Here is a 12,741-nt window from a genome sequence, read left to right on the forward strand (position 1 = left end):
CTAATACTACTGATGTCCCTATTAAAGGCCAGTCCAGCGAGAATGTGGACGCAATACCAGTACAGTGAAATCAAATCCCTAGTCTCTGCACGGGCCCGTAAAAGGGGCATGTTGGCCTTCTTGTGGCAGTTGGGAGAGCTTCTACAACCTACAGAGAAGGGGCAACTCCTCTGACTGGTGAGAGCAGAAGAAAGACCACCAGACAGGCAAAGCCCACTTTCTCTTCTGCAGCAGCAACCCCCCCCCCCCCCCCCCACCCCCCAACCATCACACACATTCTCTCTGCATGTGGAGAGCTCACAGGGGCTGCTCCATGGGATGGGCCTATAGTGGTCCAGTGCTCTGTCTGGGACTGGAGGGCTAAGTACAATTCAGGGAAGATAAACTGAAAGCTGCATGGCCCAGATTCTGCCATATTCTTCAATCCCGCTTTATCAGCAATAACACTGACTCTCTGAGTCCAATCTGCTCCTATATCTATTTCTCCATGGGTGCGGACCTCGTGCAAAGAGAAAGACCCTCACCCCCACCCACTGTCTGTCTCTGGGGTTAATTCCCTACAGAAAAAAACCAAAAGGGTGAGAGCACTAATCCAAGATACCTCTAACTCCACCCTTTTATGATTCTACACAAATATACTTAGCAATTACAGATCCCTTCCTACTAACTTGCCACAGCGTATTTTTAAAATTCGTGGATTGGATAAGCCCCATCCAAACTTTACAATCGAGACCTCTATAATCAATCAATAATTAATACAAAATGGTATCCTGATGGAAGATGGTCCAATACAGAGGTTACATCCAACTTTCCATCAAATTCTGTATACTAACAGCACGTGAAGAAAACAGCATGTTATTTGTATCCTTTATAACTTCATTATTAAATGTAACCAATGAATTTCTTACCTTGCTGGTCCTTTCCAATGAGGCCATGTTTGTTTACAAAGCATTTTGTATCTTTCTAGGCAAGGTTCATAGGCCTGCCTGAAGGCATAGCCTGCCCTCCTGACTCGGACATTCTCCAAAAGTCCCAGGTACCTGATCTGATGACACACAAGAGCCTCATTGAAGATGTGTGCCGCTTTTTTATCATTTGGTTTGATGCACCTAAAAGATCACAAAGATTTTAGGTTTTAAACTCTGTCTCTTATGGATATATCTGTCTGTGTTTTATAAAATATAGTATATAGTTATTTACTGCTTGGGATAATTATTTATTATTCTTGGGTAACCTAGTCATTTCTTTTGAAATTATTTCAAATCATTTTACAGAAAATACGTGACATACATGTGAGTTAAAAAAGAATAAAATGCCAACCCATACAGTAAAATGGATGAGTATCACTGACATTTTGTTGACTGAAATAAGTTTGACATAAAAGAGTACACTTTTTATGTGAAATTCGAGAAAAATAAATCTATGGCTAGAAACCAGTTTGCTGTTACCTCTGGGGAGAATTAGGGGTACAGATCAACAGGGAAGGGGCATAAAGGAATCTTATGGGATGATGGAAATGTTTTATATCTTGGTCCAGATGGGGTTAAAACTTAAACAAGCTGTACAATGAAGAGTCATACACTTTACTGTATTGTATGTGTATTAGATACTTCAGTGACATTATTAAAAACACTGTTGTCTCCCTATAACCCCGTATCTCCCTCCTTTTCAAAAAAAATTTTTTTTAATGTTTATTTATTTTTGAGAAAGAGAGAGAGAGAGACAGAGCGTGAGCAGGGGAGGGGCAGAGAGAAAGGGAGACACAGAATCCGAAGCGGGTTCCAGGCTCTTAGCTGTCAGCACAGAGCCTGATGGGGGCTCAAAACCACGAACTGTGAGATCATGACCCGAGCTGAGGTCAGATGCCTAACTGACTGAGCCACCCAGGTGCCCCTCTCCCTCCTTTTTAACAGGGCATTTTGCTGCTCAAAGAAAGACAACATTTCCCAGCCTCCTTTGCAAGCAGGTGTGGCCATGTGATTAAAACTGTGGCCACTAGGATCATAGCAGAATTAATATATGGCACTTCCGAAAGTGTCTTTAAAAGGAAGGGGCTTGCATTCCCTTTGTTCTTCTGCTAACTGCTCGTTGGGAATGTAGCCATGGTGGAGAGCCATCTTTGACAATATGGATGAGAGAAACACCCTGGGAATCACAGAGCCACAAAACAAAGATGTCGTATTAGCCCTGGAGTCCTTATACTCAGAAGTTACATAAGAAATAAATGACAATCTTGTTTAAGCCATTGTTATGTTTGGATCTTATGGAAGCAACCTCTGTATCTTCATTAACACTGCTGCTAAACATTTATGGTTACATTTGCCTACCTACAACTGCTAAATAAATTCTACACACATATGTAATAGGTGAACAATTAAATCTTATGACCTCAGTGTTTTTATGCTTCTCCTTTAACATTTATAAAAATAATGTCCACTCTTTGGCTTAAAAATAGACAACCAGGGGGTGCCTAAGTGGCTCAGTCTGTTAAACGTCTGACTTCAGCTCAGGTCATGATCTCATGGTTCGTGGGTTCAAGCCCATGTCTGGCTCTGTGCTGACAGCCCAGAGCCTGGAGCCTACTTCAGATTCTGTGTCTTCCTCTCAAAAGTAAATAAACATTAAAAAAAAAAAAAAATAGACAACCAGATCAGTGGAACAGACTAGTGTGTTTAGACTTAGACTCTTACATGTGCTTTCAACTGAATTTCAATAAAGACATCAAGATAACTGAATAAAAAATAAGAGTTTTTTTTCTTTTCAATATATGATGCCAGAGCAACAGGTTATCTATATGGAAAAATATGGACCTTAATATGAAATTTGAAACTACAAAGACTCTAGGAAAAAATATGATAATATTCACAAACTTGTAGTTCATTAAGACTTCTTAGAAATACATTAAAACCACTAAAAGGGAAGGGGAATGAAGGAACAATTCTGGGGTAACAGAGTGTTCCATATCTGGACCAGGGTGGTGGTTGCCAAAGTGTATATATACACTGGTGAAAAAAATAACTGAGCTGTTCACCTAGGATCTGTGCATACCATGCCATGTAAATTATTATTAAGTAATGATTTTTTTAAAGTCCACTTAATTGAGAATAACAAAAGCAACTGACCACAGAAAATTTCCTTTTTTTTCTTTCTTTTTTGAAACTAGGATCTTTACCCAATATATGCTCCAACCTGACTGACTGCAATCAAACCAGGGGATTCTGACTCTTTATATTTGTTACTAATATCAATATTTGGTAAACAAGCCAGACACAAAAATGTTCCTCACGCTAGTTTCCTCGCAACTGTATTTGCAAAGGCAATTATGGAAGGTATGTGTGGGTGTGTATGCATTATATGAAATCTGACCTGTTAGACACACATCTCCTATTATCTAGTTCACCAAATACACACATGTAAAACTCTAATCCTAATTGGTCTTTACTGAATCTTGAGATCTAAGATGCCCAGAAAAAGAAAAAAGAGACCAGATGCTTCTTAAGGAATTCTTTCTGTTGCTTTGAAAAATGTAAGATTGTCTGGGGAGTCATTCCTTTCTTCAAATCTACAAGTCTCCTAGGAAAGAAAGAGGCACATATTTTCTAACACCAAAGTTCTAACTAAAGCCCCACTTGCTTTAATGCTGCATTCTAAGTTAATGTAACAAGAATCCAAAACGAATCCAATAAAGAGTATTATGCAAAACCCTTACCAGAAAGAAAGTATACATTTCTGAATTTGTCATTAAACAAAAAAGAGATACAGAAAGTTAAGAACCCTAGGACCCAACAATGCGATTTCATTAAATATCTATTCCCATCCCGCACCACACTTTTTTCCCCCATTCTGAAATTCCTTACTTGAAGGCAGGTAAAGGGCACTGGAGTATTTTTTAAGTAAACCCAAGATACCACATTATTCGACGTGTAAGAGCTTCAGTTATCCTCTGCTGGGGCTAATTCAGATTAAGGCAAACAGGAAAATGATCTTCCTTGAAAGTGCCTTCGTGATGAACTTGTCAGAGAATTTTATGTGCCAAAAATACCTAATGTAGTTTGGATTCTTGGTCTGCAGGTTTTTCATCAGCGTGGCCACGGATGCCTTGAACTGAGAGCCTGCTGTAGGAGGCCTTTTCAGGTTGATCTTGGCTGGGTTCCCTTCCGGGAACAAAGACTTGATGAGGGTGTGGCTGGCCTTCCACATGGCTTGGGACAGGTCTCGATACAGAAGGTCATTGTTTTTGTCAACAAATCCTTCCACCTGGTACAGCACCTACGAGTAGCACAAGAGACTCCGCAGCTGATAAACTGTACTCCAGAACGTCATATAACCGTTAAAAATATTCCAGGACTATCTCTATTGCCGCCTCCTCTTTCTCCATCAAAAAACCCCCGACACATTAGTCAAACTCCTAATACCGAATTAGCCTCCAAGTTTAAATTCCATCTGTCTAAATCACAGAAGAGTTCAAAATAAATTCTATTACCCTTCAGGATTTGCAAGAATAAACTCCAAAAATGCTCTCATAACATTTTCAAAGGATTTTAGGCTTTTTTGGTGTTTGAGCACATTTTTGAGGTTTTACTTTTTTTTTTTTTTTTTAAGTTCACATATGCCAAGTCTAGTCTTAAGTAGATAGGAGAAAATAGAGATAGCACTGATATTTTCAGACATCCTAGGTGAGCAGAGAAATTGAACAGAAAAGTATCTTTTAGTAACATAAGCTTGGGGGGGGGGGGAATAAGTACCAAGTTCCAACTTTTTGAAATTAACAGTAATTCAGATACTATATACTTAATTTTTACTAGCTACATAATTGAGAATGTTTTCCTCTTTGAAGTTTGTAATCTTATTTAGAAGAAAGGAGGTATTAATGTCAATCAATACTTTCTCAGGACTCTGAAAATTAAGCTACGGTCAAATTTGTTTTTAACATTTTTATGTATCTTAGATGGTATAAAATTCCCTCACAAAAGCAAATGAATAATGCTTTTTTTAAAAAGTCAGTATTTCCCCACTGTTGTTTCAAAATCTCAATCTAATAACTCATAATATTTGTGTGCTTGTAAAACCTTATTGTAAGTCTTTAGTGTCTCCTAATTTTTACCACCACGTCTCCTTTTATTAATGTTGACAGATCTATTTTTATAGGATATCTCAGAGCTGAGAAACAACAAAATCGACTTTTAAAATACATTCCAACTCTCTCATGAAGTCCACTGGCTTTCCTCTCAGCTCTGAGTATTAGTAAGATTTTGCTCAACATGACCCAGATTCTACTTCTACTGAACATTTACTGATTCTACTCTTCTAGCAACTCAGCTTCTCCTCACGAGTTGGCACTGGTCAGAACGCTACCTCTGAGGCACGGCCTCCTCGGGGGAACAGCCGCAGGCCCGCTGAGCGCTCATGGCTCCCCCATACCTTGCGGCTCCCCCATACCTTGCCGGCATAGTGCTGAATTCTGAAACAGCTATGAGGCAGGGACGTGTCATTGAGAAACCGAGAGCTCTTGCTCATCCGACTCTCGAAGTGCTGGTGGGTGGCACACACTTGGTTGAGCTTCTCCAAGAAGGTCTCGTCGGTGACCGTGCCAGGCCTCAGGCACTCCTCATCCAGCATGGCCAGGATTCCGTTTGTGTTCTGCGAGAAAGGAAGTAAAAAGGTTTCCTTCCTTCCTCACTGTATTGTTTTCATAATGATTCCTAATTACACCGTCAAACACAATTAAAAAACTTAGTCACAAGAAAATTCCGTTCAGTTACAACGAAAAGCAGACAATCAAAACAAGTAACAAAAAGCCACAGAAGTCGGTCCCCTTCCACAGTGTCCCAGGTGTGTGTGTGATGTTGGGGAGGAGGGGTATCAGTTGCCCTCCCCTTTCCCTTCTGCCCTCAGAACAGGACCTACGGAGTCACCTCAGCCACCTCAGCGGGCTGATGACTGCAACTCACATTGTTCGAAAAAGGCAAGTCAGACCTCATATTCAAAACACATTCAAACACAAATCTAAACGTCAGAAACTAATGTGACAATGCTGTCTCTACAACATGTGGTCATAAATCACAAAGCACAGTCTTTTCTAAGGCCATTATTTGATTCATAGCTTGAGAAGGAAATTGGTTTCAGATGTTTTCAAATTGTTCATGTGTTCAAAATACGGTTTATTTTGTAGTAAAAAAAAAAAAAAGATGTGATTTGGGATCAATGCAATCAAGCTGTATTTCAAGAGTATCTGTTTAGAATAAAATTCATATTCCACATAAAATTTCAAAACGGGTGTTGAACATGAGTGAGAATTTGTTATGTATTCAGACCCTATGATTGTATTTATCCCAAGAGCAGCCAGCCCAGTTAAAAGGAGTAAAAAATCAGGAATCTTCTACTTTGCTAAATAAAGGCCGTTGTTCCTTGGATTGCCCCTACAGGCTCATATGTCTCCATTCCCAAGAGAATAATCCACTCTACTGACCATCAGCCCCACCCACATCCACCAGGCAAGAGTCCCGGGTTCCTCTCTCCTTCTCCTCACAAGGCCGGGACATCCTCTGACCAGGATTTGTTGATTCCACACAAAACCCAGGGGAAGTGTGGACTCTCAGGAATCAAGTATGTTCATAACAACCCCAGAGTAAACATTACTTTTAGGTAACGCTGGAAGGAAACATTTCCTTTATGTGCCCAGGCTCCTATGTGAACACGAGTTTCTTCAAACATATGTGCAAGGGTGCTTAGGGCTGAGATAATCTAATTAAACTAAGTGTATGAACACTGTTTTCTCTTTTTTTCCTTCTTGAAGGGAAATAATTAAGTTCAAGGTTATTATTTATGAAGGAAAATGTGCTAGTCATGACTTCTGGAAGTCAAGTTCCCACAATTTGGGTTCCACAAAATTTACCAGGAAAACTTTCCAGTCAGTCTACTGATTTCCTAGATATTAGAGTTCTGAACTGCTTACATGGAACATTAGTGTTCACACTCCAACACTGTTCAGATTTTTCAAAACGAAGTTTACTTATTAATAGAAAAACAGTAACGCTTCAGCATATTCAATTTAATTAAAGGTGCAGCTTTCAGGAATATCTTGAAAACTGAGAGAAGAGATAACTGGCTAATTATATAATTTCCAAAAGGTCTTGTGAAAGGCACTTGTTGGGACATGTAGAGCCTGTGATTCTATTCCTAAAACACAGCACTCACCTACCACTGACAACTAAAACCACTGTAGGACAATAAAGGTTATGCATTGTTTCAAATAACTTTGTTATCAAAGCCAGGAGTGAGAGTAATCCTAAGCATAAAATAAGTTTTTCCAGGTTTTCACATACAAATCAATCTTCCTGCAGTCAATTCATTTATAATAAACTACAGACGATGATATAAAAATAAAATATTTAGTAACCTTTTGGAATCTAAGACATATCTAGTAATTTTTTAGACTTCAAAATCCTTTTCACATATATACAGACAAATGTGGTCACCTGAAAAATCCTATGGCTCTTGGCCACCTGCAAAGTCACACACAAGACATCCCCCGCATAGGTTCTCTGAACCAAGGCTAGGTCAATACTTGAGCCACTCCTGGGGTCCTACTTAACTCAGCTCCCATGACTGTCCCTTCATCTTCCTTTATCTTAACTTGAAGGGCATGTTTCTTTGTTGTTCTTTATTTACTTTAAATTTTTTTTAAATGTTTATTTATTTTTGACAGAGAGAGAGAGACAGAGACAGAGACAGAGCATGAATGGGGGAGGGGCAGAGAGAGAGGGAGACACAGAATCCAAAGCAGGCTCCAGGCTCTGAGCTGTCAGCACAGAGCCCAACGTGGGGCTTGAACTCACAGACCGTGAGATCATGACCCGAGCCGAACTCGGACGCTCAACTGACTAAGCCACCCAGGCGCCCCTGTTCTTTATTTACTTAAAATTTTTTCCCGGCTGTACTGAGATATAATTGACATATAACACTGTGTAAGTTTGAGGTATACGAGGCGATAATTTGGTACCCTTTCAATATTGCAAAATGATTATCACCATAACCTTAGTTAACAGCTCTATCACATCACATAATTACCATTTCTTTTTCGTGATGAGAACATTTAAAAATTACCCTCTTAACTATTTTCAAATACATAATATAGCACTGTTAACTGTAATCACCATGCTACACATTACATCTCTAGAACTTATTCATCTTGCAACTAGAAAGTCTGTACCGTTTGACTGACATCTCCCCATTTCCCCTACTCCCAGCCCCTAGCAATGGCCATTCTCTTCTGTTTCTTTGGCTTTTTTAGATTCTACATATAAATGATGTCATGCATTTGTCTTTCTCCGACTAACTTATTTCACTTAGTGTAATGCCCTCAAGGTCCATCTGCGTTGTCACAAATGACAGGATTTCCTTCTTTCTCGTGGCTGAATAACATGCCATTGTATATACACACATCTTCTTTATCCATTCATCTATAGACGGACACTTAGGCTGTTTCCATATCTTGGCTATTGTGAACAACCCTGTAATTAACATGGGAGTAAATATCTCTCTCCAAGATCCTGATTCCGTTTCCCTTGGATATATTCCCAAAGTGGAATTGCTACCATCATATGGTAGTTCTATTTTTAATTTTTTGACAAACCTTCATACTATCTTCTGTTATGGCTGCACTAATTTACATTCCCACCGGGAGTGCACAGAGGTTCCTTTTACTTCACATCCTCACCAATAATTATCTTTTTGGTAATAACCATTGAACGGGATATGAAGAAGCTACTGGAGTTTTAGAAATGAAATGGATATTTGATTTGGCGAAAACCTTTTTTTCAGAGCCTCCTCTGACCAGTGCTCATATTCCCAGGAGCCGCGGACCGGACCTGGGTTACCAGTATACAGAAAAGAATGATGCATGTCAGGCATATTAATGCCCTAAAGGGCTCTGTGATGCGGCCACAAGATGAGCACAGGAAATCCTAGCCAAGGATCAAAATGTCCAGCTGTCTATATGTGTGTTCAAGAACTGTGTATGATTCCTCATGGCTACAATAAAGTCTCTAGAACTCCACAGCTCTCAGAAGTGTCAAAATCATGAAGACACCAAGGCAGTGAGGTCTTCTGTAAGCAGTAAATTATTACTGAGAATTTTTTAGAAAATTATACCTAATACTCACATTTTCTATCAGGTCACAAATGATAGCATTATTGAAGTAGTCAATGTGTGTCCATTCTATGCCCTGAGAAAGAAAGCAGAACAAAATCAGATTCCATACGATGATGATACTACAACACCACCATCTATAAAACAGACTCTGCCATCTTAATATATTTCACTTCCTCTCTGAATATTTCCTTTACACAATAATGCAGCAAATGTCATCTTCCGGTTCCCAAAACTTCCCTAATCGTAGCAGTCCGCCATTGACACGATGTGACTGAAGGAACACCCTTGACCTGTTCTGAGACTGCCCCTCATTCCACTCTGCCATCTGTGACAATTTCCCATGCACTCCCCTGGCTCTGTGCCAAACACGGACTCAACAGGCCCTTGGGTCAATATTACTCTGTGTATATTTACAATGTTTATAAGGAAATAAGTCAGAACTTGATCCCAGGAATCTAGGGCCTACATTTTTCTGTTCTTGATTTGTAATCACAAGGAAAAAATTAATTTTAGAGTCAATCCCATGTTGTAGGGCAGTTGACTATTTCAAATGTAAAAATATCCCAGTGCTAAGACAAAATATTTTCAACATAAGGAAAGACACAAAAACCAACCCACTGGTTCTAATGCTAGCTACAAAGTCAAATCTGTGAGGCTAAATGTAATCGTTCTGGATCTGTTTATACTCTGCCCATAAGTGTAAACATTTATTTTTCCTCTAAGGGGAAGAAATTTAATTCATACAGCAAGCTAGGGATCTTCCTATATATTCTTAGACGTGTCTCAGACAATCTGTACAAACTTTTAAGTTACACATCAAAGTTGGGGCAATCTCTTTATGGTGAGAAGACAGGAAGGGAATGAATCTGGCTTTTAGGAAGTTTACGTTAAAAAAGTGCCAGAAAAGTATAAAACGTTTCTAAAGCATGATGATCATTCTGAAAGAAAGATGAAATATTTATGATGTAGCTTTCAAGTAGATGGGTCATTTTACTAAGTCACTGGGGATAACAATCACATTAGAAAAATCTATATTGAGGCAAAAAAAAAAAAAAAGGATTCAGTGTCTTTAATGATTTACAACTATGCTATAGAAAACGAAGAAAAATAGGTAGTATCATTATTCACATATTAAAGCAAATAAATGAAAAGGAAACAAAAATATAATACAACATATGCAGAATATAATGATTTCTCCTTTTGTCTGAAATAATTTTATACTTCCAAAAACATTAACTATTTAAGAAATGAAAGGATGAAAACCAAGTATGGTTTTACAATTAAGGATACAAGGACTTTGTAAACACTACTTCTGATTACTTTCAAATTACATTGAGATAATCAATACACAGCACCTGTACAACACCTGGCAATACAGTAAGAGCTCAATAAATATTACCTGTTTTTATTATAAAATTTTAGGAAATCAGTGCTTTTCAAGATTGAACAAAGCCTCAAAATATTTTCAAATTTATAGAGTGATACTGACTTTTTGGGTATATAGTTCTCATAAGTTTTGGCAAATGCATGGTGTAATGTAACCACCACCAAAATTCCCTTGTTTTTCCCCTTGGTAGTCACACTCTCATGACTCCTGTCCTCTGGCAATGACCAACTCTTCTGTCTCTGTCACTTTGCCTTTTCTGGAACAACATATCATGGAATCATACAGTATGCAGACTTTTGAGTCTGGCTTCCTTCATTTGGCATTAGTGCATTTGAGAATCCTTCATTTTATGGTGTTTATCAATTGTTTGTTCCTTTTTCTTTCCTTTTTTTTTTTTTTGGACAATGGAACGCCATTTTTATTTTATTATTTTTTTCCTTTCATGTTTAGTATGTTTTACTCTGGAAAAGCCATGATTAAAATTCTTCAGATGAGCACATGATCAAGTATTTGTTGGCTTAAAAAATTTTTTTTTCAGTAGAGGTGACACACTGTTACATTAGTTTCAGGTGTACAACCTCATGCCCCAACTTGTCTATACCTTAGTCTATGCCCAACACAAGTGTGGCTGCCATCTGTCACCATGCAACACTACTTCAAGACCATGGACTATCCCACGCTGGGCCTTTTATTTCTGTGACTTATCCATTCCATAACTGGAAACCTGTATGTCCCACTCCCTTTCACCCACTTTGCTCATCCCCCACCGCCTTCCCTCTGGCAAGCATCAGTTTGCTCTCTGTGTTTATCAGACTGCTTTTTGTTTATTCATTTGTTTTGTTTTTTAGATTCCGCAGGAGGGAAATCATACGGTGTCTGTGTTTCTCAGTCTCACTTATTCCACTCAGCATAATACCCTCCAGGTCCATCCCTGGTATTGCAAATGGCGTTTCTTCCTTTTTTTAAAATTTTTTTTAATGTTTATTTATTTTTGAGAGAGACACAGAGCACGAGTGGGGGAGGGGCAGAGAGAGAGGGAGACACAGAATCCGAAGCAGGCTTCAGGCTCTGAGCTGTCAGCACAGAGCCCGACACGGGGCTCGAACCCATGAACGCAAGATCATGATTGGACGCTCAACCGACTGAGCCACCCAGGCGTCCCGTGTTTGTTCCTTTTTAATTGCTGAGTAGTGTTTCCTTGTATGGATGTCACAGTTGTTGGTCCATTCATCTCAGACTCTTTTTTTTTAAACACACTATTATTTTACATCATTGCACTAGAATCCACCAGGACTCAAGTCAGTCAACTGATGTTTACTGAGCATCTACTATGTGCCAGGCATCGTTGGAGGCACTAGCAGCAGAGCAGCAAAGATAATCCCAGGTAGCTTAGATGTCATAACAAATGGGTTTTTAAGAGACACAACATGGCTAAACTCAGATAAATCTGATTTTAGGATCATGTTTAGATAGGCTTCGAAATCCACAATTTGTATTATGAGTATAAAAGGAATATTTAAAAAACATATACTTCAACATTACCTCCCGTATATACTCTTCTTGCTCCTCTTTAAGAGTAAGTTCAATGAAGATCTGTTGTAGCTTTTCATTACAATAATTAATAATGAACTGCTCAAAGCTGTTGTCCTATATGGAGAAAAATGAAAACGGCCTTATGAACCATGCACTAGCTGTCCCACAGCAGCGATGCTCCAACAGCTCAATCCATAAGAGACATCACACGCCATCTCGCAGATTTAATTGCAGCCCAGCACACAGCTCCTGGGACACTGAGGCCCAGCACACAGAGGGTTTGCACACCGCAGGCACTCAAGAAATGGCTCACGAGTCAAGTGAATGAATGAGGTATACACACGTTATGCAGTATTTGAAAGATGAAGACTTTTAGTTGACAGAGAAGCACTCTACATGTGGTTAAAAAAAAAAAAAGTTTCTCCTAAAGGATCAGAAAAGGAACAGTGAGCTTTAGAATCTCTGTCACCTAAGTTCTCAATCTTCCATTCTCAGGTGAAACTCTAGAGCCCAAGAAAGTCTTCCTGACCTGACCACTTATTGCCCCCTTCTGAGGTCAGCTCCCTCATTCAAACTCTTAGATACCAGCACTTTTTAAAAAATCATGCTGTGTGTATATACGTGTGTGCGTGTGCATATGTGTACACATGTATTGATCAGTTTCAGC

The 12,741-nt window shown here is 39.1% G+C and overlaps 1 protein-coding gene across 4 annotated transcripts in view; it reads right to left on the reverse strand.

The window, feature by feature from the left end:
• MYO1B (myosin IB) overlaps positions 1-12,741 on the reverse strand; it is a 187,025-nt gene that overhangs the window by 30,265 nt on the left and 144,019 nt on the right. For all 4 annotated transcript variants that reach the window (XM_049615267.1, XM_049615266.1, XM_049615264.1 and 1 more), the window contains exons 14-18: positions 12,084-12,188; positions 9,165-9,227; positions 5,440-5,640; positions 4,043-4,269; positions 909-1,109 (exon numbers count right to left, since the gene is read on the reverse strand). In XM_049615267.1, coding sequence (XP_049471224.1) covers positions 909-1,109; positions 4,043-4,269; positions 5,440-5,640; positions 9,165-9,227; positions 12,084-12,188 — 797 coding nt within the window. The remainder of the gene's footprint in view (positions 1-908; positions 1,110-4,042; positions 4,270-5,439; positions 5,641-9,164; positions 9,228-12,083; positions 12,189-12,741) is intronic.

Source organism: Panthera uncia (genome assembly GCF_023721935.1).
Source record: "Panthera uncia isolate 11264 chromosome C1 unlocalized genomic scaffold, Puncia_PCG_1.0 HiC_scaffold_3, whole genome shotgun sequence".
Taxonomy (NCBI): Eukaryota; Metazoa; Chordata; class Mammalia; order Carnivora; family Felidae; genus Panthera; species Panthera uncia.